This window comes from Nerophis lumbriciformis, linkage group LG06 (genome assembly GCF_033978685.3).
Source record: "Nerophis lumbriciformis linkage group LG06, RoL_Nlum_v2.1, whole genome shotgun sequence".
Lineage (NCBI taxonomy): Eukaryota > Metazoa > Chordata > Actinopteri > Syngnathiformes > Syngnathidae > Nerophis > Nerophis lumbriciformis.
Window position 1 is genome coordinate 58,426,216 of NC_084553.2, and position 26,800 is coordinate 58,453,015.

Genomic DNA, 26,800 nt, shown 5'->3' on the forward strand with positions numbered 1-26,800 from the left:
CAACGCTCACTTCCGGTGTTTGCAAAAAGGCCTTCCGTGAAGGAACTGGCACTAGCATGGTTTTATCTTGCCCCAGAATCTGCTTTTCATTAAATGGGCCGCCTGCTAGTGTGATGCAATGTTTTGTTTTTAATAAACGGTACAACAATAGTTTATATCGCCTTTTTCTTGATTGATTGATTGATTGATTGATTGATTGATTGATTGATTGAAACTTTTATTAGTAGATTGCACAGTTCAGTACATATTCCGTACAATTGACCACTAAACACCCGAATAAGTTTTTCAACTTGGGTCCACGTAAATCAATTTATGGTACAAATATATACTATCATCATAATACAGTCATCACACAAGTTAATCATCAGAGTATTAGCCTTTTGAGACACTTGTGATTTAGGACTATATAAATAAACATTGATTGATTGATTGATTGATTGATTGATTGAGTATATACATTGAATTATACTTGCCAACCTTGAGACCTCCGATTTCGGGAGGTGGGGGGGGCGTGGTCGGGGGGAAGTATTCACATATATATATATATAAGAAATACTTGACTTTCAGTGAATTCTAGCTATATATATGTGGGCTTTGTACCGAGGATGTCGTTGTGGCTTGTGCAGCCCTTTGAGACACTTGTGATTTAGGGCTATATAAATAAAGATTGATTGATTGATTGATTGATTGATATATTTTTATTTTTTTAATTATATATATATATATATATATATATATATATATATATATATATATATATATATAAAAGAAATACTTGAATTTCAGTGTTCATTTATTTACACATATACACACACATAACACTCATCTACTCATTGTTGAGTTAAGGGTTGAATTGTCCATCCTTGTTCTATTCTCTGTCACTATTTTTCTAACCATGCTGAACACCCTTTCGCAGTTACCCAGAAAGGTTTCGAGTACCACCAAAAAAACTGAATCTCTGAAGACAGTATAAAAATCTGTGTTAAAGGTGTACAAATACTGTTTGTATAATAAGCATGTTATTGTTTACAAATGAGGGTTAAGAGTTCAGTACTAAAAAAAAAAAGAAAGAATGTGGCTTAAGTACAGTTTTTTAATTGAGCTGCTGCATTTTTTGGTTGGGTTGTTTATTTATTTTGAGTGACTTCTACATTTCGAAAAGGGGAGGAATGTAACAGAGTGATCTATGTTTGTCTGTTGCCATCTCCTGGTGAATGTTGGCTATAGCGTACTGGGGTTACTTTTTGGTTGGCCAACGATTTACGTGGTGTTGCGCACCTGACGTCAAGTGTGTGAGTCTGTTCTGAAGTCTACAGTAAAGAGACGTACTTCATCACCTCGCCTGGTTATTGCCTCCAACTCAATATATTACAACAACATTGCTGTTTACGGCAGACGAACTGCTTTACGGTAGAATAAAACATGACTGCTGTTGTTGTGTGTTGTTGCCGCGCTGGGAGGACGTTAATGAAACTGCCTAACAATAAACCCACATAAGAAACCAAGAACTCGCCCTCGATCATTCTACACTTATGACGTGATTGGGCAGGCACACTGTTTATATTGTGGGAAAGCGGACGTGAATACAGGCTGTTGACACGTCACTCAGGTCCGCATGGAGCTGGAGGGGGCGTGGCTTCCAGCTCCGCCTGAATTTCGGGAGATTTTCGGGAGAAAATTTGTCCCGGGAGGTTTTCGGGAGATGCGCTGAATTTCGGGGGTCTGCCGGAAAATCCGGGAGGGTTGGCAAGTATGATTTACAATCCGGGGGGGTGGGATGAGGAGGGTTTGGTTGATATCAACACTTCAGTCATCAACAATTGCATCATCGGAGAAATGGGCATTGAAACAGTGTAGGTCTGACTTGGTAGGATATGTACAGCGAGTTCAGATAGCATAAGAACAAGTATATACATTAGAAATACATTTGATTATTTACATTTGGTTATTTACAATCCGGGCAGGTGGGATGTGGAGGGGGGAGGGTATTGTTGAAGTTGCCTGGCTGGAGGTGTTGTTTTAGTGCGGTTTTGAAGGAGGGTAGAGATGCACTTTCTTTTACACCCGTTGATGTATTTTAGGCTACTTACTGCATTCTGTGAGGTTAATCTGGCTCACAGAGCATTTTTTTACGTCTTTTTCAGAGCAGCAGGGGCAAATATCAGCTAGTTCTAATGCACACACTATAGAGAAAATGCAGCACAGATAAAGACACGCACACACACATACCGCCTGGTAAATAGACATTAGGGTTGCGAATCTTTGGGTGGCCCACGATTCGATTCAATATCGATTCTTGGGGTCACGATTCGATTCAAAATCGATTTTTTTTCCCGATTCAACACGATTCTCGATTCAAAAACGATATTTTCCCGATTCAAAAGGATTCTCTATTCATTCAATACATAGGATTTCAGCAGGATCTACCCCAGTCTGCTGACATGCAAGCAGAGTAGTAGATTTTTGTCAAAAGCTTTTATAATTGTAAAGGACAATGTTTTATCAACTGATTGCAATAATGTACATTTGTTTGAACTACTAAATGAACCAAAAATATGACTTATTTTATCTTTGTGAAAATATTGGACACAGTTTGTTGTCAAGCTTATGAGATGCGATGCAAGTGTAAGCCACTGTGACACTATTGTTCTTTTTTTTTTTTTTTTTTTATAAATGTCTAATGATAATGTCAATGAGGGATTTTTAATCACTACTATGTTGAAATTGTAACTAATATTGATACTGTTGTTGATGATATTCATTTTTGTTTCACTACTTTTGGTTTGTTCTGTGTCGTGTTTGTGTCTCCTCTCAATTGCTCTGTTTATTGCAGTTCTGAGTGTTGCTGGGTCGGTTTTGGTTTTGGAATTGGATTGCATTGTTATGGTATCGCTGTGTATTGTTTTGTTGGATTGATTAATTAAAAAAAAAAAAAAAAAAAAAAAGAAAAAAATATAAATAAATTTAAAAAAATAAATAGATTTTTTTTAAATGAGAATTGATTCTGAATCGCGATTCGATTTCGAATCGATTTTTTCCCACACCCCTAATAGACATGTTGATGTATGGTTCCTCACCTGACCTTTGACATCTGGGACACAATCTAGAATTAGAGGCTTGACATATGCGACCCACTGGTCAAGTCATCCATCCATCCATTTTCTACCGCTTGTCCCTTCCAGGGTCGCAGGGGGTCGCTGGAGCCTATCTCAGCTGCATTCGGGCGAAAGGCGGGGTACACCCTGGACAAGTCGCCACCTCATCACAGGGCCAACACAGATAGACAGACAACATTCACACTCACATCCACACACTAGGGCCAGTTTAGTGTTGCCAATCAACTTATCCCCAGGTGCATGTCTTTGGAGGTGGGAGGAAGCCGGAGTACCCGGAGGGAACCCACGCAGTCACGGGGAGAACATGCAAACTCCACACAGAAAGATCCCGAGCCCGGGATTGAACTCGGGACCTTCGTATTGTGAGGCAAACGCACTAACCCCTCTTCCACCGTGCTGCAGTTAATAACAAATAATCAGGCTGCCATGAGGTGTTGTGTGCATATAATTGTGAGGGAGGAAAAATAATACAGTCCATTACAAAATGTGGAAAAAGTGAAGCAATGTGAATATTTTCATGATGCACTGTACATAAAATATATATTTTTTTAAACAGCAATAATAGTGTGATAAAATGGACTGTGAAGGCAGTCTTTATTTATCAAAAGGGCTTCCCACACAGTGCTTGTCACAATCTATTCATGAAGCTGGCATGCTGGCATGTGAGCTGCCTGTCGTGTGTCTGTGTGTGTGTGTGTGTGTGTGTGTGTGTGTGTGTGTGTGTGTGTGTGTGTGTGTGTGTGTGTGTGTGTGTGTGTGTGTTCTTGTATTTCTACCCTTCTTGAGACATCAACAAGGAAAATTACCTTCCATATGAGGACCGGTGAACAAGTTAGGACCGAAATCATGGTCCCAATACGGAAAACCATTGCATCTAATAGAGAACGAAATACTAGAGTCTGTGAACATTGCTCCAAAGTCAGGATTTTTTGTTGATTTAATGCGCATGCAAATGTAAACATTGACAGGTGCAAAGGCAGCAATATGTGATAAAACAAGACGGCAGCTAAAGAAGGACTTCCCTATTCATCCCCGAAAAAAGGTGAACAGCTGATTTTACGACTTCCGGGGCTGACGTAGGACAACCCGCGTCCCATATGTGACTATAGGATGTACAAATAAACTACGGTTCCAAGACTATAGTGGCCATTAACAGTTAGCTTCTACAGCTGGGTTGCCCAAAGTGCGGCACAGGGGCCATCTGTGACTCCTTTGTCATCGGCCTTAAGCACATTACAAAAAAAACAAAAAATAGAGATCTCAGTTACACCCCTGGTGGTGAAATCTATCAAAATTAGGGTGGTCCCAAAAAGGAGAGATTTTTCAAAATGACTGTTTGTAGGGATTTTTCAAATTGACTGTGTGTCGCTTTTAAAAGTGCTCCCCCTCTGGTCAACAAATGAAATAACAAGTGTGTGTAAAAATATGAAGTGCCCCCCTCTGGCCAACATGTGTAATAACGAGTGTGTGTGAGAAATTGAAATGCGCCCCCAAAAGTCAAAATTAATGAAAAAAAAATAAATAAATATGTAAATAGAGACATACTGTAATAACTTGAAGTAAATAATGAAGATTAAAAACCAATTACAAACACAAAATTCAACAACAACAAAAAGCTAACTAAAAGCAGTCTTTTTCTCACAATGTGTTGACTTCTTTCTTATAAAATTGGGAACATATTTCTCATATTCTTTCTGTTTCTGTAATATTTTCTTGTAAAATTATCACTTTTTTTACGCAAACTTATGACATTTTACTGCAAAATGGTGACATTTGTCATATAAACTTCTGACTTTTATCACAATGTTGCCAATTTTTGTGTTGTTCTTGTAAAATAGTGAACATTTTTTGGAGTAAAATTATGACTTTTGTCATTATTACCAGGGGCATTGCTAGGGATTTTGGGCCCCATGAAAATAATCTTTACAGGGCACCCAACACAGTGTCATTATTTTTTCTGTATTATAATTTCATCATCATTAGGGGCCTCTCTGGGCCCCCCTCCATCATGGGCCTCTAGAATCCGTCTCCTTTACCCCCCCCCCACACCCCCTTTTCGGCGCCCCTGATTATTACTGTAACGTTGCCAACATTTTCAAGTGTTCTTATAAAATTGGGACTTTTGTCGAGTAAAATTACGACTCTTTTCATAAAACTGCCAAAACGTTAAGCTTTTCTTGTAAAATAGCGAACGTTATCGAGTGAAATTCCAACTTTTATCATAATATTGCACAAATGCTCAGTTTTTCTTGTAAAATTTTGACTGGCGTTGAGTAAAATTCCGACTTTTATTATAATACTGCCGACATTTTAAGTTTTTCTTGTGAAACTGTGACCTTTTTCTTCTGAAATTCCAACTCCTTTTTTCACTACAAGCTTTTTTTATATTTGCATAGTATGTATATATTATTAATGTTGTAAATACACTTCTTTATATATCCAGAAAGGCTGGTCCTAAAGAGGTAGGCATTTTTCTGAGATCGCAAGAAGGTAAGAAATACAAGAAAATGTGTGTGTGCGTGCGTGTGTGTGTGTGTGTGTGTGTGTGTGTGTGTGTGTGTGTGTGTGTGTGTGTGTGTGTGTGTGTGTGTGTGTGCGTGTGTGTGACGAGGAGTGGGCCATATTGGCACAATACCACGTCAGTCTTCCAGCTGCACATACGCTTCATTTACGGCTCACAATTTAATCAGCGTCATCGTGCGAGTGTGGGCCATTTGGTAAAAAGCGCTTAAACTGTCCTTTACACACTGATGTCGCTTTTTAATGCAGTACCGCCTGAGGGATCCACGGTCAATGTTACGCGCAGTGATTTCTCCAGATTCTCTGAACCTTTTGATGATATTACGGACCCAAGATGGTGAAATCCCTAAATTTCTTGCAATAGCTGTTTGAGAAATGTTGTTCTTAAACTGTTCAACAATTTTCTCATGCATTTGTTCACAAAGTGGTGACCCTCGCCCCATCCTTGTTTGTGAATGACTGAGCATTTCATGGAAGCTGCTTTAATACCTGTTCCCAATTAGCCTGTTCACCTGTGGGATGTTCCAAATAAGTGTTTGATGAGCATTCCTCAACGTTCTCAGTCAAATGTATATACTTGTTCTTATGCTATCTGAGCTCACTATGTTCACTGCTCGCTGTACATATCCTACCAAGTCAGACCTACACTGTTTCAATGTCCGTTTCTCAGATGATATAATTGTTGATGACTGAAGTGCTGATATCAACCAAACCTAAGCCCCCCCCCCCCCCCCCCCCCCGCCCCGCCCCCGCCCCAACCCCCTACACATCCCACCACCCGGATTGTAAATAATGTAAATAATTCAATGTATATACTCTGATGATTAACTTGTGTGATGACTGTATTATGATGATAGTATATATTTATACCATGAATTGATTAACAAGTTGAAAAGCGTATTCGGGTGTTAAGGGCATTAAGTGGTCAATTGTATGGAATATGTACTGTACTGTGCAATCTACTAATAAAAGTCTCAATCAATCAATCAATCAGACACTGTTTGGAAACAATTTAGGTATGTAACAAACACACACTTTTCATTACATATTCATCTGCGGCTTAAAATCCGGTGCGGCTAATATATCGAAAAAATATATTCTTCTAAAATTTGGTGTGTGCATCTTACATCCCAGATGCATGTAGTCAACTAATAGTTAGGATAGTCAATGACTAGTCGACTATCAAACTGTCATGTCTGTGTAATCATGTTTTGTTTTAGTCATGTTTTGTTTTGTTTTAGTTATTGGACTCTTTAGTTTCTGGCTTTTCACTCCCTTGTCTTGTTTCCATTGTTACCCATTAGTTTCACCTGTTCCACGTTTGGACTCATTGTGCACTCTTGTTTGTCACCATAGCAACCCATTAGTTTTCACCTGTCACGTCACGCACCTGTTTCACGTTTTGAGTCACGCACCTGTTTTCGTTAATCATGTCTATAGTATTTAAGTTCATTGTTTTCAGTTTGTCGTTCCGGTGACATCCCGCATTCATACCCCTGTCACACTCTGTCTACCTCTGCGCACTTCATGCCATGTCCAAGTAAGTTTTTTTCTATTAATGCCACAGTTAGTGTTTTTGTTTAATTGTTCACAGTTTTTTGCCCACGTGCAAGTCTTTTTGTTTCGTTGGTCAAGTTTGTACTTCCGCCTTGAGCGCGCTTTTTTTTCCTTTGAGTGTTATAAATAAATATGGATTTACCTTCACGCCATGACCAGTCCAGCTTTACTTGCATCTCGGGAAAACAAACACACCATAGTCCACGTCTTGACACAAACCATTGCTTAGCTTGTAGTTGTTTTTTGCAGTACTAGTTCATTTCCACCAGTTCCCGAGTCAAACTTCACAGACACCGCCTGACGAGGCATCTGTGAAGCTGTAAAGATACCAAACATGACCACATTGTTATGTTTTTTTGCTCCATGTTACGCTGAATATTAATTGAACAGACTTCCCCAAGTCACTCCACTTTCCACCCACGCATGTGCCGACACACCGGCTGACGAGGCGTTTGAAACGGTATTAAACATTTCAACTAGGGTTGTCCTGATAGGACTTTTCCACTTTCGATACGACACCCACGTTGGAACCGTGAGTATTGGCCATGGTCCTGGGCGTGACGTTAAAGTGCATCCGGCAGTGGAGGCTCCTCTATGGGGTCTTGGGGCACTAGGAGGTTAACCCCTTTACTACTGTTACCCCAGGTGGCCCTTGGCAAAGGCCTAGTACCTGACTGCCCCCTAACCAGGGATACGGTGAAGACCTCAACGGCGGAGCAGGCGGAAGACGGTAAATTTAAGAACTACCACAACGGCTGCGATGGCGGAAGAAGGCTGCAGCAGAAAAGGGTCCCCAGTCGTCTTGGACTCCATGCCACTGGACCCTGACCCGGTTCTGTCAAGGATCGTGTGGTGACTGTCTGTGCACCAGTCTCCCCACGTAAAACAAAGTCGCGCACAGGCATCCTCCATGGAGGGATACACCCCGACCAGGAGAATCGTCATACTCGTTCGATAATAATAATTGGCCAATACGATACAAACATACAATGTCAGCACAAATCATCGTACATACTAGTACACACAGAGAATAATAAGTATGTATGAGAAACACTAACCTTATGACAGACGTATGCTTTTAAGTGGAGTGGTTCTTTCTTTTTTGGCGACAACCATTGGTTGTGATAATTCCTTAAATTCAGCTCATGACCCACAAAGTTGATTAATGCGGACACGTTTGTTACTGGATACTTTCTAATACACTTTTCGGCCTTGGAGACTTTGTATGTGTAAGTAATACGCAGCCATAATTTGTTTAATACTTGTTCACATTGACAAAAGTTTTAGACTGCAGTATTGTCCAATTGAAGACAACTTAAACCTTAAACCTGCTCAGTGGCGTTGTGGTTAGAGTGTCCGCCCTGAGATCGGTAGGTCGTGAGCAATGTTCCCTCTAATTTTTCATGTGTGTGAGCAAACGCAAAAACTCCCTGAGCATTCAGTGGAGCCCATGTGAGCAACATCAGACGTGCACACTGTGGCTACACCAGCAGCACACCTGTCCCAAACCTGACTAAATGACAAGTTAAATCTCCATCCATCCATCCATTTCCTACCGCTTGTCCCTTTCGGGGTCGCTGGAGCCTATCTCAGCTGCATTCGGGCGGAAGGCGGGGTACACCCTGGACAAGTCCCCACCTCATCGCAGGGCCAACACAGATAGACAGACAACATTATCTTATTATTATAATCCAATGACAGCAGTCATTTCCATGAGATGATTTTCTAATATAAGTGTTTAGGCCCACTTACAATGACAATAACAAAAAATATTGTTTTTCATGAACTGTGTACTTGTATTGTTTGTCTGGGTGGAGGTCCTGCTTTGGAAATAATTTGTACCCCTTTCAGACATTGCATTTAGTTCCCATTAAAACATTCACATGTTGCACAATGAGATGTAAGCAGGGGATCATGTGTACATTCCTGCAACTTCCTGTTTCTAAAAAATATATTTTTATTAGTATTTATTTAATATACTAACATAATTTCATGATTAATATTTATAAATTAAGATTCTTAATAAATAACACTAGAATGAGCACACATTTGATTGGTAAATCATAGTGTAACAACCTGGAATGACACTTTATGTGTGGTGTTGGAGTTGTCTGACTTTTTGTGTGGCTGTAAACGCATCAGTGGCTAAGTGCCATATGTGCATGTGTTGGCGCAAGTGAGAAAGAGCGAGCGGCTGCTGTTGATATAACAAAGTTGCTTTTGGTCTGGTTTGTACTGCAGAAAATGACCAGTTTTGCTAGATATAATTTTTTTTACTAATGTTTTGGTGATGTGTTTATGGCCGACAATAAAGAGTTTTGCTCAGTAAAGTGATGGATGGAATTCATGTCCTCAAAGCGTCTCGACAGACGTTACAATATTTGAACAATGATGACAAAAACTGTTTTCTCTGTCGTGTCCGTGTGTCGAAAATTGTTATGCGCTTATTTTTTTCCTTGATTTTGTGCGTGGCATAGATTTGCCGTGCGCAGAGGACGCTTGAGCAGTGCGCAATTGCACAGGGGCGCACCTTAGAGCAGTGATTTTCAACCACTGTGCCGCGGCACATTGGTGTGCCATGATATATTGCCTGGTGTGCCGTGGAAAATTATGCAACTTCACCTAATTGGTCCAAAAAAATATTTTTTGCAAATCAATAGTCATAATAATGTGCCGTTGTCTAGTGCCTGTGCTGTGTAGAGCTTGGCAGGGTAACCATGTAATACTCCATATCAGTAGGTGGCAGCAGGTAGTTCATTGCTTTGTAGAAGTCGGAACGCGTCGAGGATGGTTTGTCGTGATCCCAATAGGCAGAGCACAGTGGGAGTCAGCGTGCAGGTAAAAAGGTATGTATCGCTTAACCCAAAAATCAACAAAAGGCAAGTCCCGCTAGGAAAAGACACTGAAGCATAGGGGTGGCTATGTAAAACAAAAGTAAAACTGAACTGGCTACAAAGTCAACAAAAACAGAATGCTGGACGACAGCAAAAACTGACAGCGTGTGGAGCAAATACGGCGTCCACAAAGCACATCCTGTACATGACATGACAATCAACAATGTCCCCACAAAGAAGGATAGCGTACGCACAACTTAGATAGTTTTGATTGCGAAAACAAAGCAGGGGCGGGCAATAGCGCTCAAAGGAAGGCGTGAAGCTGCTACAGGAGAACACCAACAAAACAGGAAGGGTCACCAAAATAACAGCGCAAGACAGGAACTAAAGCAATACACACAGGAAACAACAACAACAAACTCAAAATAAGGCACGACAACCTGGTGGAGTTTAATTTTTTAACCTTTTCTGCTGGTGGTGTGCCTCCGTATTTTTTTTTATGAAAAAAATGTGCCTTGGCTCAAAAAAGGTTGAAAAACACTGCCTTGGTCATGAGTTCAACCAAAGAATACCAAAGACTATAAAAATGGGACCCATTACCTCCCTGCTTGGCACTCAGCATCAAGGGTTTGGAATTGGGGGTTAAATCCCCAAAACGATTCCCGAGCGTGGCCACCGCTGCTGCTCACTGCTCCCCTCACCTCCCAGGGGATGGAACAAGGGCATGGGTCAAATGCAGAGAGTCATTTCACCATACCTCGTGGTACTTTAACTTTAACTGTATGAATGTCTAGCTTATGTGCTATTGTGTGCTTAGCTGTTGTGTAGCTGCTAGCTCCAATAGACTACCATGTTTACCTTTTGTAAATGACTTGACTAAAATAGAAAAACATGCCAATCCTGTGTGTTTATTGGAGGACATTTCAATGTTAACTGGCTGTCCAGCTTTGCACAAAGTAAACACGCTTACATTAGAGATTTGACATCTAAAGTCATCTGATACTTGTTTTTTATTTTGTTTGCTGATATCAAACTGATCTCCGATATCAATATCGGATCAGGACACCCTTATTTCAACATATCTCATGGGGAAAATTCCTTTAGATTATATAGGGCAGGGGAACAATGTCTTGCCTGTAAATAAAGACGTTGTAAAAGGAAATAAAGTACGTTAGATAAGTAGATTGAAATATGGATCAATCAAACAATATTCTGGAAACATAAACGAATACAAATAGAATTCCGACTGCCTCGTTCTCGTCAGAGCCCGCGCTGTTAAATGCATAAGCTTAGCAACACTTAACAAACCCATTTTGTTCACAAGTGGATCTTGATGGAGAGGCCTGCACATTGTCATCCAGGGGAAAAAAACAAAACATTTCTTTGTTTACTGCAGTGATTTTTTGAAAGTACATACTTAGCTGTCACCTCCCATGCTGCATTGTCCACAAAGTGGAGCGGCGTGCGTACGGCATGTGGCGCGGGCAATGAGTCAGGCTGCCCACCAGCTGCGAAACGAGCTCGCCAGCGCTGGGAGTTGAGAAGCAACATGCGGGGACGACGACAGCGAACACAACCGTTAAGGCGGGCTGTCACTGAGCGTTGGCTTGAGCCAGCAAGAAATCTGCCCGCGTCCGTCGCGTGAACAACTGCACAAACACCTTCTGCTTGACTGTCGTGTTATTTCCTGGAAACGACTTGTCCAACATGGGATTACGTCATGTCGAAAATCTGCCAAAGTCAATGGGAAACAAACTATAGGTTTGTGAGGCTATTAGCTTTTCCTCTATGTTACACGCTTTTCCTAGTCCCACTTTACAAACATATATGAGGAACTTGTTCAAAAACACACCCTGGAAACCTATAAATCCACAAAACATGTCCTTGTTGGCAGAACATTCACTTCCATAAAATACATCTTGGGGATTTTTATGAGTAAAACTAACTATAAATTTCAATAACGACACACATTTTTTTAACGGGCAATTAACACACACGGGTCCTTTTTGACCCTCGGGCCGTGCCGTAGCGTTTGGGGGGACTTGGCTGCAGTTTACTTGTCACTGATGAGCCACAAGCAAGCCGACATGAACAAAGTTTTTTTTTGTTAAGTACATAACTCCACATGTGTTCATTTATAGTTTTGATGCCTTCAGTGACAATCTACGATGTAAATAGTCATGAAAATTAAGAAAATGCATTGAATGAGAAGGTGTGTCCAAACTTTTGCCTGTACTGTACATATATATATATATATATATATATATATATATATACCGTATATATATATATATATATATATATATATATATATATATATATATATATATATATACATATATATGTATATATACTTAGAGCTGGGCGATATGGCCTTTTTTTAATATCGCAATATTTTAAGGCCATATCGCGATACACGATATACAGGTAAAAGCCAGTAAATTAGAATATTTTGAAAAACTTTATTTATTTCAGTAATTGCATTCAAAAGGTGTAACTTGTACATTATATTTATTCATTGCACACAGACTGATGCATTCAAATGTTTATTTCATTTAATTTTGATGATTTGAAGTGGCAACAAATGAAAATCCAAAATTCTGTGTGTCACAAAATTAGAATATTACTTAAGGCTAATACAAAAAAGGGATTTTTAGAAATGTTGGCCAACTGAAAAGTATGAAAATGAAAAATATGAGCATGTACAATACTCAATACTTGGTTGGAGCTCCTTTTGCCTCAATTACTGCGTTAATGCGGCGTGGCATGGAGTCGATGAGTTTCTGGCACTGCTCAGGTGTTATGAGAGCCCAGGTTGCTCTGATAGTGGCCTTCAACTCTTCTGCGTTTTTGGGTCTGGCATTCTGCATCTTCCTTTTCACAATACCCCACAGATTTTCTATGGGGCTAAGGTCAGGGGAGTTGGCGGGCCAATTTAGAACAGAAATACCATGGTCCGTAAACCAGGCACGGGTAGATTTTGCGCTGTGTGCAGGCGCCAAGTCCTGTTGGAACTTGAAATCTCCATCTCCATAGAGCAGGTCAGCAGCAGGAAGCATGAAGTGCTCTAAAACTTGCTGGTAGACGGCTGCGTTGACCCTGGATCTCAGGAAACAGAGTGGACCGACACCAGCAGATGACATGGCACCCCAAACCATCACCCAACCATGCAAATGTTGCATTTCCTTTGGAAATCGAGGTCCCAGAGTCTGGAGGAAGACAGGAGAGTCTAGTGTAAAGTTTCCACCATCAGTGATGGTTTGGGGTGCCATGTCATCTGCTGGTGTCGGTCCACTCTGTTTCCTGAGATCCAGGGTCAACGCAGCCGTCTACCAGCAAGTTTTAGAGCACTTCATGCTTCCTGCTGCTGACCTGCTCTATGGAGATGGAGATTTCAAGTTCCAACAGGACTTGGCGCCTGCACACAGCGCAAAATCTACCCGTGCCTGGTTTACGGACCATGGTATTTCTGTTCTAAATTGGCCCGCCAACTCCCCTGACCTTAGCCTCATAGAAAATCTGTGGGGTATTGTGAAAAGGAAGATGCAGAATGCCAGACCCAAAAACGCAGAAGAGTTGAAGGCCACTATCAGAGCAACCTGGGCTCTCATAACACCTGAGCAGTGCCAGAAACTCATCGACTCCATGCCACGCCGCATTAACGCAGTAATTGAGGCAAAAGGAGCTCCAACCAAGTATTGAGTATTGTACATGCTCATATTTTTCATTTTCATACTTTTCAGTTGGCCAACATTTCTAAAAATCCCTTTTTTGTATTAGCCTTAAGTAATATTCTAATTTTGTGACACACGGAATTTTGGATTTTCATTTGTTGCCACTTCAAATCATCAAAATTAAATGAAATAAACATTTGAATGCATCAGTCTGTGTGCAATGAATAAATATAATGTACAAGTTACACCTTTTGAATGCAATTACTGAAATAAATCAAGTTTTTCAAAATATTCTAATTTACTGGCTTTTACCTGTATATATATATATATATATACATTTTCTACCGCTTATCCCTTCCGGGGTCGAGGGGGGGTAATATATATTCAGTATTTATATATATTTATATATATATATATATATATATATATATATATATATAGGGTTGTACGGTATACTGGCATTAGTATAGTACCGCGATACTAATTAAACATATTCGGTACTATACCGCCTCTGAGGAGTACCGGTCCACCCCTGTAACGACTTTGTATCGTTACATATGTATATATATATATATATATATATATATATATATATATATATATATATACATATATATACTTTTTTCTTTTTTTTTTACCCCCCTCGACCTTGAAAGGGATAAGCGGTAGAAATGGATGGATGGATATATACATATGTGGGCTCTGTACCGAGGATGTCGTTGTGGCTTGTGCAGTCCTTTGAGACACTTGTGATTTAGGGCTATATAAATAAACATTGATTGATTGATAGATATATATATATATATATATATATATATATATATATATATATATATATATATATATATATATTTATATTTATATATTTATATATATATATGTATAAATATATATATATATTTCTTAATTTGTATATATATACATATATACGTATATAAAATATATATATATATAAATATACATATATTTATTTAAATATATATGTATATATATATCTATACATACATATATATATATATATATATATATATATACACATACATACATATACATATACACTTTTTTTTTTATCCAAATACTGACTTATTTTCAAATGGAGTTGCCAGCCAGGTGTACAGTGAGCAATTGCCAACGCTGAATATGCACGTGCATTAGAAACGGCTCCCCATTGGGAGTCGGTTCCCATCAATCACCTAAAGGAGTCGTTCAAAAGACTGGTATCGTTCACGAACGTCACATCCCTAATCTCGACTAAAGGTCAGCGTGCAGGGGGCAATCGCTGAACAACAAAAACATGCAAACTCCGCACAGTTTGTAGATGAAGAAAATAGATGTTATTCTATAGTTCTTCCAACGCAAAGACGGCGTTGCAATGTACGGATGTCACGTCAACATTTGGCGCACAATTGCGTGCCGCACCGGCTGCAAGCCTATTATCTAATTAGCCGGCTTGGCCCAGGGCTCGTGCATTGTCGGTCCCCAATTAGGGAGGAACACAAACACGTGAATGCGTTCCCCTACTTAGAGCCAGGATAGCGGGGGACGGATGTGTCCTCACGCCGTAAGACAACAATTTTAGGAATAAAAAGTGTAAAAAAGACCAAAAGTATGCATGCTTTGGTGAACGCCTTCCTGCGCTGCCACTCCTTCCTGCTGCCCCCCTCCTGGCTGTGTGTCAGCCTGTGCTTGTGGGCCGCCAGTGAGCGCGAAGAGGCGCCGCCTCATCCTCGGCCCAACCCCGCCAAGCCTCTTACATATGAGGAAGTAGCCGCGGCGGTACACGGTGGAGCCTCCTCTGCTGCTCCAGGCTGCGTCTCGCCGGCTGCTACGAGCCCCGCCGCTCCGCACAGTCCTCCGTCGGAGGCTCGGATCTGGATCGGGGTCGTCTGGCGAGCCGTGGAGCGCGTCTTGGCAGCCCCGTGGGTCCTCGTCCGCCATAGCACGGAGAGTAGCCGTCGAGCCCCGGCGACGACGACGCCGCGTCCTCCCCGCGTCCTCGACTCGATCTCGGCTTCCGCCGTGCGAGGAGGGAAGGGATCCAGCGGAGGCGCCTCGACCCAGGCGGGGAACATGAGCGAGGCTGCGGGGCCGTGCTCCCCGGACTCGTCCTCGGAGCGGGGCGTGGATGAGGTCATCGCCGTGGAGCCGCACTCGCAGGAGATGGGCACGGTGACCATCACGGTGGCCATCCAGGCCGCCGAGGACGAGGAACCGGAGGAATTCTCGCCCGGGAATGTCGACTTCATCGGCGGCAGCTGCAGCGAGGACGAACTCGGCCGGCACGACAAGTCCAGGTTTGTCACCGACGTTATTTTAAAACCACTTTAAAGTTGGACAAGTGAAAATATGCACGCCATTTCTCCCTTCATATTGAACGAGTCATTAGAATTCATCAATAGAGCTAAAGTCAACATGTCAAGGGCCAATTTATTACACCAATGTTTTTCATCCTTTTCTGAGCCAAGGCACATATTTCCGCCAGCAGAAAACATGAAAACATGAAAAAAATGAAACTCCGCAGCCGATATTGACAATTTAAAAAGTCGTTCTCGCAATTGTTGGATGTGAATTTAAACCATGACCAAGCATGCATCACTATAGCTCTTGTCTCAAATGTGTATCTACTGTCACGACCTGTCACATCATGCCGTGACTTATTTTGAAATTTTGGGTGTTTTCCTGTGTGTAGTGTTTTGGTTCTTGTCTTGCAATCCTATTTTGTTGTTGTCATGTCATGTGGTTGTACAAACCCTGTTTCCATATGAGTTGGGAAATTGTGTTAGATGTAAATATAAACGGAATACAATGATTTGCAAATCCTTTTCAAGCCATATTCAGTTGAATATGCTACAAAGACAACATATTTGATGTTCAAACTGATAAACATTTTTTTTTTTTTGCAAATAATCATTAACTTTAGAATTTGATGCCAGCAACACATGACAAAGAAGTTGGGAAAGGTGACAATAAATACTGATAAAGTTGAGGAATGCTCATCAAACACTTATTTGGAACATCCCACAGGTGAACAGGCAAATTGGGAACAGGTGGGTGCCATGATTGGGTATAAAAGTAGATTCCATGAAATGCTCAGTCATTCACAAACAAGGATGGGGCGAGGGTCCCCACTTTGTCAACAAATGCGTGAGCAAATTGTTGAACAGTTTAAGAAAAACCTTTCTCAACCAGCTATTGCAAGGAAATTAGGGATTTCACCATCTACGGTCTGTAATATCATCAAAGGGTTCAGAGAATCTGGAGAAATCACTGCACTTAAGCAGCTAAGCCCGTGACCTTCGATCCCTCAGGCTGTACTGCATCAACAAGTGACATCAGTGTGTAAAGGATATCACCACATGGGCTCAGGAACACGTCAGAAACCCATTGTCAGTAACTACAGTTGGTCGCTACATCTGTAAGTGCAAGTTAAAACTCTCCTATGAAAGGCGAAAACCGTTTATCAACAACACCCAGAAACGCCGTCGGCTTCGCTGGGCCTGAGCTCATCTAAGATGGACTGATACAAAGTGGAAAAGGGTTCTGTGGTCTGACGAGTCCACATTTTAAATTGTTTTTGGAAACTGTGGACGTCGTGTCCTCCGTACCAAAGAGGAAAAGAACCATCCGGATTGTTATAGGCGCAAAGTTGAAAAGCCAGCATCTGTGATGGTATGGGGGTGTATTAGTGCCCAAGACATGGGTAACTTGCACATCTGTGAAGGCGCCATTAATGCTGAAAGGTACATACAGGTTTTGGAGCAACATATGTTGCCATCCAAACAACGTTACCATGGACGCCCCTGCTTATTTCAGCAAGACAATGCCAAGTTACGTGTTACATCAACGTGGCTTCATAGTAAAAGAGTGCGGGTACTAGACTGGCCTGCCTGTAGTCCAGACCTGTCTCCCATTGAAAATGTGTGGCACATTACGAAGCCTAAAATACCACAACGGCGACCCCCGGACTGTTGAACAACTTAAGCTGTACATCAAGCAAGAATGGGAAAGAATTCCACCTGAGAAGCTTAAAAAATGTGTCTCCTCAGTTCCCAAACGTTTACTGAGTGTTGTTAAAAGGAAAGGCCATGTAACACAGTGGTGAACATGCCCTTTCCCAACTACTTTGGCACGTGTTGCAGCCATGAAATTCTAAGTTAATTATTATTTGCAAAAATAAAATAAAGTTTATGAGTTTGAACATCAAATATCTTGTCTTTGTAGTGCATTCAACTGAATATGGGTTGAAAAGGATTTGCAAATCATTGTATTCCGTTTATATTTACATCTAACACAATTTCCCAACTCATATGGAAACAGGGTTTGTACTTTGTGGACGCCGTCTGCTCCACAAGCTGTAAGTCTTAGGTGTCGTCCAGCATTCTGTTTTTGTTTACTTTGCAGCCAGTTCAGTTTTAGTTTAGTTTTGCATAGCCATCCCTAAGCTTCAATGCCTTTTTGTTTATTTTTGGTTTAAGTGTTAGGTACCTTTTTTACCTGCACACTGCCTCCCGCCGTCATCTGCATATTGTGATCACCACAAACCATGTTCCCGACATCCACGCAATTAGCTACCTGCTGCCACCTACTGATAAGGAAGAGTATTACATGGTTACTCTGCTGAGCTCTAGACCAGTGATTCTTAACCTGGGTTCGATCGAACCCTAGGGGTTCGATCGAACCCTAGGGGTTCGGTGAGTCTGCCTCAGGGGTTCGACGGAGCCTCCGCCGCGGAGGTCAAGACACACCTGACTCATCTTGTAAATAAACACTTTATGGATACGGCAACAGCAAAGTCAGACTGATTTGCATGTGTGTAATTTGTTGTGAGTTCATGCACTGTATTGGTTTTGTTCTTTGAACAAGGTGATGTTGATGCACGGTTCATTTTGTGCACCAGTAAAAAAACATAACTTTGTCTTGAATTTGAAAAAAAAACATTGTATTTTTCACTAAAGAAGGGTTTGGTGAATGCGCATATGAAACTGGTGGTGTTTGGTATCTCCAACAAGGTTAAGAACCACTGCTCTAGACAGTACAGCCACTCAACAACAGCACATTAGTTGCAGATTATAATTACTGGTTTGCAAAAAAATATTTTTCACCCAATTAGGTGAAATTACATAATCTCCCACGGCACACCAGACAATATCTCACGGTACACTAGTGTGCCGCGGCACAGTGGTTGAAAAAACTGAATTAGACTTGATACTTAATGTTGGACATAGAAAACATACTTTATTTATTGAGTAAAAATTATTGAAGTTCGATTTGGTAAAATTGCAAACAGCTAAAATGATGTACAAAGCGAACTATAACCTGCTACCAAAGAATGTACAACAATTATTCTCTACTAAAGAGGAGAAATATAACAGGAAAATCTAATTTAAAACATTTGTATGCACGTTCAACACTTAGAAACTTTAGCATATCTGTATGTGGAATTAAATTATGGAATGAATTCAGTAAATAAGTTAAACCAGGGGTGTCAAACTCATTTTAGATTGGGGGCCACATGGAGAAAAATCTACTCCCAAGTGGGCCGGACTGGTAAAATCACGGCACGATAACTTAAAAATAAAGTCAACTTCAGACTGTTTTCTTTGTTTAAAAATAGAACAAGCACATTCTGAAAATGTACAAATATTAATGTTTTTTTTACACTTACATGTTGCGGTTAATAGTATTCTACCTTTTTATTTGTCGTTATTTATACTTTCTGAATAAATTATGTGATAATGTTCATCAGTTAACTCATTGGTGTTAATTTTCAATCCAAGATAAAAAAAAAATATCAAACTCAAATTACAGTATGTTATGTAGTTTGCTCATTTTCCTTGACTGGTGCACTAACACTTTTTTTTTTTTTTTTACATATGTAGCATCTACAAAGATACAAATAATTGCTATTGCGACATCTAGTGGACACATTTATAACAGCAGTTTCTTTCATTCAAAATTTTCGGCTCATTTTTATACTTGGCAAACTTATCCCGCGGGCCGGATAAAACCTGTTTGCGGGCTTAATCCGGCCCACGGGCCGTACGTTTGACACCCCTGAGTTAAACAATGTACTGATATGATCCAGTTTAAGAGGAGTTGACAGGAGTCCATAAAAAACACTAGTCAAAGATCCTTTACATGACAGGTGTGCATAAAAAAACACTAGTCAAAGATCCTTTAGTTAACAGGAATCCATAAAAAACACTAGTCAAAGATCTTTGACTAGTGTGTTTTATGGACTCCTGTCAACTAACGGATATTTGTCTAGTGTTTTTTTATGCACACCTGCCATGTAAAGGATCTTTGCAGGGACCCCAACGAAGGAGATGGAACAACCAGCAACTGTGCTGTCGAATTCCCCCCTGAGGGAGGGGGAAAAAAAATTTAAATAAAATAAAATATATTAAAAAAATAAATAATAATAATTTTTTTTTTTTTAAAGAATTAAAAGATCACAGACATGCTGACACATAAGGTCACTACCCCAGCAGCTGGCCGACTTAGATATTGGGTTTCACTATGTAAAGCGCTTTGAGTCACTAGAGAAAAGTGCTATATAAATATAATTCACTACACATCTAAATTAATAGTGCTTACAAAGAAGAATAGATGAGAAACACTTTCAACCTTATTGAAAATAAGATATTCTTCATCTCCGTATGTTTGTCACGACTGACTTCATTATCTATTACAAAAGCTGCTGTATTAATCATTCACGGATGTCATTGTGCTACAAAAAGAAGTCAGTAAATGAACGTATATATTTGTAAACGCTCTGAAGTAGGAAAGGGGTAGGATTAAATAAGCTTTGCTTCTTCCTACTCCTTTTCGGACATGATGTAAAGTGAAATGATATGAAATTGTGTGATGTATTGTGCTGTAAGTGTGCTTATGTTCGAAATTAAATGAAGGAAGAAAGAACAAGTGAAAATATGCACCAATACTCACACGCCATTTCTCCATTCATATTGAACGAGTCATTAGAATTCATCAATAGAGCTAAAGTCAACATGACATGTCAAGGGGCCAATTTGTTACACAATGCATTTTTTCCAATTCCTAAAAGGTTTCATGTCACTTGTTGGTTCAAATTCACATTTCAAACTTAAAAAGTAATGTTTGTGTTAGTGAATGAACCACCGCCTCACTCGAACAGTGTTTTTTCAACCTTTTTGGAGCAAAGGCACATTTTTGTTCATTGAAAAAATGCGGAAGCACACCACCAGCAGAAAACATTAAAAATTTAAACTCGGTAGTTGATATTGACAGTAAAAAGTCATTGTTGCAATTTTCGGATATGAATTCAAACCATAACCAACCATGCATCACTATAGCTCTTGTCTCAAAGTAGGTGTACTGTCACGACCTGTCACATCACGCCCTGACTTATTTGGAGTTTTTTGGTGTTTTCCTGTGTGTAGTGTCTTGCTCTCCTATTTTGGTGGTTTTTCCTGTTTTATTGGTATTTTCCTGTAGCAGTTTCATGTCTTCCTTTGAGCGCTATTCCCCGCACCTGCTTTGTTTTAGCAATCAAGACTATTTCAGTTGTGCGGACGCTATCCTTCTTTGTGTGGAAATTGTTAATTGTCTTGTCATGTATGTGGACGCCGTCACAGCTCCTCACGCTGTAAGTCTTTGCTGTCGTCCAGCATTGTTTTTGTTTACTTTGTAGCCAGTTCAGTTTTGGTTTCGTTTTCCATAGCCATCCCTAAGCTTCAATGCCTTTTTTTAGGGGCACTCGCCTTTTGTTTATTTTTGGTTTAAGGAAGTTGCAGTTGTGCTCTAAAGGGCGAGCACGTCTAAGATGGTGTGGTATTAATGATTACCAGAGCCTTGGTCTGACTACGGTCTGTTTAAAAAATAAATGTAAAAAAATTGGAAAAAAACCTGCCATACAGTTGAAGTGACGTTTCCGGTTTTATCCAGTTTCTTCGCTCTTTGCAGCACTCTTTTACTTTCTCATCTCACTCCACGCAAAAAATGGAAAAGATGGAGCAACCAAACTTGATAGTTGAAACTGTTGTCTGATTGGCTGTTGGTGTGTTCCTCTCGCTGATCAGTGATCGTTTCCTGCTTTGCTCGGCGAGCAAGTGTCTTTGTTCATGCAAACAACCTTTCTTCAAAACTTCCGTTTTATTTGTAATGAAGAAAAAAAGTGTGTGTGTGTGTGTCGATTTATCGCCCTGGCATTTATATATTTGTGTGTGTGTATACAAATGACAGTCAGGTACCATGAACCGATAATAAGACCCCAAACTCTTTGTAGGACAGGGGTCGCCAACTTTTTGTCTTTAAAGAGCTACTTTTACAAAATGAAAACGGCAGATATCTACTTGTTTTTGTAACGTTTATTCTGATAACTTATTTCGACCCAAACAAAGGGAATACGTATGTTTTGCCAGAACGTTAACAAAATGTCATTATCCACTCAGCCTGCCTTCAAATAGTCAACAATTCCATTCGAAGGACTTTGATTTGACAATCAACCCCGCAGTCGGATGTCGACCAGTCAGTATACACCATGGGTGTCAACAAAATTAATTTTCAAATTATTAGCGCTTCTTATTTGTGACATTCTTAATCTATTAAAAAAAAATAATTTAAAAAAAAAACTTTTTTTTTTTTTTTAACCTGTCCTGTCCAGCCACTCAGGCAAATCATATTGTTGATTGTAGATGATCATATCTGCTGTACATGTTTATTTTAGAAAAGACGTGTTGGACACTTCTCTTGTTGCCTTATTTGTATTTGACTTTATTAAATGTTTGAATATAATTTTTTTTATTTAAAAAAAAAAAAAAAAAAAAAAAATATATATATATATATATATATTAATAAAAATAAAAAAATTAGGGATGTCCGATATCGGCCGATAAATGCTTTAAAATGTAATATCGGAAATTATCGGTAACTGTTTCAAAATTATCGGTATCTGTTTCAAAAAGTAAAATTCATGAGTTTTTAAAACGCCGCTGTGTACACAGACGTAGGGAGAAGTACAGAGCGCCAATAAACCTTAAAGGCACTGCCTTTACGTGCCAGCCCAGTCACATAATATCTACGGCTTTTCACACACACGTGTATGCAAATCATACTTGGTCAACAGCCAGACAGGTCACACTGAGGGTGGCCGTATAAACATCTTTAACACTGTTACAAATATGCGGCACACTGTGAACCCACACCAAACAAGAATGACAAACACATTTCGGGAGAACATCCGCACCGTAACACAACATAAACACAACAGAACAAATACCCAGAACTCCTTGCAGCACCAACTCTTCCGGGACGCTACAATATACACCCCCGCTAACCCCACCCCCCAACCCTGCCCACCTCAACCTCCTCATGTCCCAAATTCCAAGCTGCTGTTTTGAGGCATGTTAAAAAAAATAATGCACTTTGTGACTTCAATAATAAATATGGCAGTGCCATGTTGGCATTTTTTTTTCCATAATTTGAGTTATTTTGGAAAACCTTGTTACATTGTTTAATGCATCCAGCGGGGCATCACAACAAAATTAGGCATAATAATGTGTTAATTCCACGACTGTATATATCGGTATCAGTAATTAAGAGTTGGACAATATCGGAATATCGGATATCTGTAATAAAAATGTATCAGAGCTATTTATTGTATGGAGGAATGTAAGTAATCATAGAACTGGCACCCAATGCTACTTTTAAAAAAACAGCATATATGTGACTGATCTAACAAATCACATTAAAATCTATTGAAGACCGTCTCAGTCGCCATAACTCACATTTTGTATAAAACAAATGTTCATCTGCATCTTGTATTTCAGTACACATTTCTTTCTAGTTGCATTTTTTATATCCCTAGTACAGCAACTTCAATTTATGACATTCAATTTGTACCTTACCTAGACAGCAGATCCCTTTTTGTGCTATTTTGTGGACATTTTTTAATTAGAGGCATAATGTCCGAGTCGAACAGTTATACAAATCCTTTGGGGGTTTTTTTACCCTTTGGTAAGACACACAAAATCAATAGATGAGCTACTGGTTGGAGAACCATGCTCTACAGATAAAATTCAACATAGTTAGCATAGCAATACCATGTTTTGTAATTCAGTGCAATCCAGGACTGCAGTCTGTCTGTGGTGTCGGGTTGGCACAGTTGTCTAATTCGGGGATTCTTAACCTTTTTGACCTCGGGGTCCAACTTTTCCACTACAGAGGGACCAGGGTCCCACTCTAGGTCGTCCTCAGACGAGCCTTCCATCGTTGCTTCCAGTCCTCCCGATTCTCCATACATTTGTCCCACTCAAATATTAACACTGAATTAGTAATCTTTACTCTTGATTTGAATCTTATTCAATAATTATATCTTACTTACTTACAGTGTACAACCTTTTTAAAGGCCTACTGAAACCCACTACTAGCGACCACGCAGTCTGATAGTTTATATATCAATGATGAAATCTTAACATTGCAACACATGCCAATACGGCCGGGTTAGCTTACTAAAGTGCAATTTTAAATTTTGCGCGAAATATCCTGCTGAAAACGTCTCGGAATGATGACGCCTGCGCGTGACGTCACGGATTGTAGAGGACATTTTGGGACAGCATGGTGGCCAGCTATTAAGTCGTCTGTTTTCATCGCAAAATTCCACAGTATTCTGGACATCTGTGTTGGTGAATCTTTTGCAATTTGTTCAATGAACAATGGAGACAGCAAAGAAGAAAGCTGTAGGTGGGAAGCGGTGTATTGCGGCCGACTGCAGCAACAACACAAACACAGCCGGTGTTTCATTGTTTACATTCCCGGAAGATGACAGTCAAGCTCTACCATTGGCCTGTGGAGAACTGGGACAACAGAGACTCTTACCAGGAGGACTTTGAGTTGGATATGCAGACGCGGTACCATGAGTACGCATGCAGCTGCGGCTTCCAAACATTCGATCGCTTGCCCGTACGTGCGTGCCGCTATGTGCATGTCACGTACGTAACTTTGGGGACTTTGGGGAAATATATGTGCTGTATGAACTTTGGGGAGGTGAACGGTACTTTTGGCTGTGGGATTGAGTGTGTTGTGCAGGTGTTTGAGTTGTATTGGCGGGTTATATGGATGGGAGGGGGGAGGTGTTTGTTATGCGGGATTAATTTGTGGCATATTAAATATAAGCCTGGTTGTGTTGTGGCTAATAGAGTGTATATATATGTCTTGTGTTTATTTACTGTTTTAGTCATTCCCAGCTGAATATCAGGTCCCACCCGCCTCTCACAGCATCTTCCCTATCTGAATCGCTCCCACTGCCCTCTAGTCCTTCACTCTCACTTTCCTCATCCACAAATCTTTCATCCTCGCTCAAATTAATGGGGAACTCGTCGCTTTCTCGGTCCGAATCGCTCTCGCTGCTCCACATAGAATGGACCTGCTATTCCCGTTTAAATAAGACAATCGCATTTCAGTAGGCCTTTAAATGATATGAAAGCATGTGTTAATCACAAAGACTTGGCTCAGGCTGATTACAAAAATAATCAAATATACTGCATAAGAAGGGACTCATAAATAACTGGTGAAAATCTAATTAACATACAATTATGCAATGCTATCACAAATTCTAACTGAATTATTAATAGATAATATATATTCGTCATTAAAATTTAATTACAAATGAAAATACAGCATGACCATTTTAGTTATAATTTTTGCGCTTAAACTTCTGACTTCATCTTTTTGAGATTGTCATTATTGTGACAAGTTGTGGAAAAGTGTATTACAACTGAGTACCACTGCGGCCCATATGGACCACAGCTGAGAAACATCATTTTTGCCGGCCGTCTAGGAGGCGCTCACATAATTGGCCACAACGCATGTTTTTTTTTTCACAAGCCCACGAGGAGCACCCAAAAGGACCTGCTGCGATACGTAAATAAAAATAAGCAAAACCTGGAATAGTCGCTTGTTTTAAAAATAAATGTGCACTAAATATAGTGAAAGTCGCTCCTGCTTTGTCTTCTTATCTGGCAGAACAGGTGCTAACAATCCCATTTGAGGGAGAGCGTAACGTTTGTGTCCACAAATGTATGAAATTCACAGGAATGTAACATTTTATGAAGTTCCATTTCACAGCTACAATGCTGACAGGGAAGTGCATTAAAAAGCTAATATTTGGATTGTCTTCTTTCAGCTGCTTTAAATAAAAACTGCAACAGGTGTTGGCACGGCAACGACTGCCAATTGACACCATATTGTACAGCGCAAGATTGCCCCCCCAAAAAATAGTAATGTGGCATTTGGGGATTGTCCCACAAGCCGGGACAGAGACAGGCGACACTTTAGCACCTGTAGCACTGTAGCAGACACCCGGGAGAGGAGATGAAGGATGGCACCTTCACCTTAATCTAATTCCCTGCGTCACCACCTGCTATTTTTATCCCCTCCTTCCACAAGTTCCTACCTGGACTACAAACACAGTGCATTGTGGTCTCGCTTTGTAGCGCTGATAGCTTTGTGTGTCACCGCTTGTGCTTGGTGGGGTGGGAAGACACCAGAATGATTGCTGGCTGCCTTGTGGATGTTTACTGCTTTCAGTCCTGCAACTTGGAAAGCACAGACACTCAATCTACACCAGTGGCTCTCAATCTTGTTTTCACAAAGTACCACCTCAGACTTGGCTCTGCAACTACCACTGTAATGAATAACATTAAAATACAGTAGCGTAGTAGACCTAAGTATTCTTTTAAAAATGTGTGTGTGTGTGTGTGCTTGTGTGTATGCATGTGTGTACAAATGTGTGTGCGTATGCTTGTGTTTATGCATGTGTACAAATGTGTGTGTGTGTGTATGTTTGTGTGTGTATGCTTGTGTGTACATATGTATGTATGTATGTATGCATGTGTGTACAAATGTGTGTATGCTTTAGTGTGTGTATGCATGTGTGTACAAATGTGTGTATGCATGAGTGTACAAGTGTGTGTGTGTGTGTGTGTGTGTGTGTGTGTATGCATGTGTGTGTATGCACGTGTACAAACGTGTGTGTGTGTGTGTGTGTACAAATGTGTGTATGCATGTGTGTGCGTATGCTTGTGTGTATGTATGTGTAAAATGTGTGTGTATGCACGTG

The 26,800-nt window shown here is 40.2% G+C and overlaps 1 protein-coding gene across 1 annotated transcript in view; it reads left to right on the forward strand.

Moving 5' to 3' along the window:
- The first annotated feature begins 15,126 nt into the window (after nt 1-15,126).
- Nucleotides 15,127-26,800, forward strand: part of larp6a (La ribonucleoprotein 6, translational regulator a) — a 35,921-nt gene continuing 24,247 nt past the window's right edge. The window contains exon 1 of the mRNA XM_061964583.1: nt 15,127-15,995. Within this exon, the coding sequence (XP_061820567.1) occupies nt 15,310-15,995 (686 nt within the window). The 5' untranslated portion in view covers nt 15,127-15,309. The remainder of the gene's footprint in view (nt 15,996-26,800) is intronic.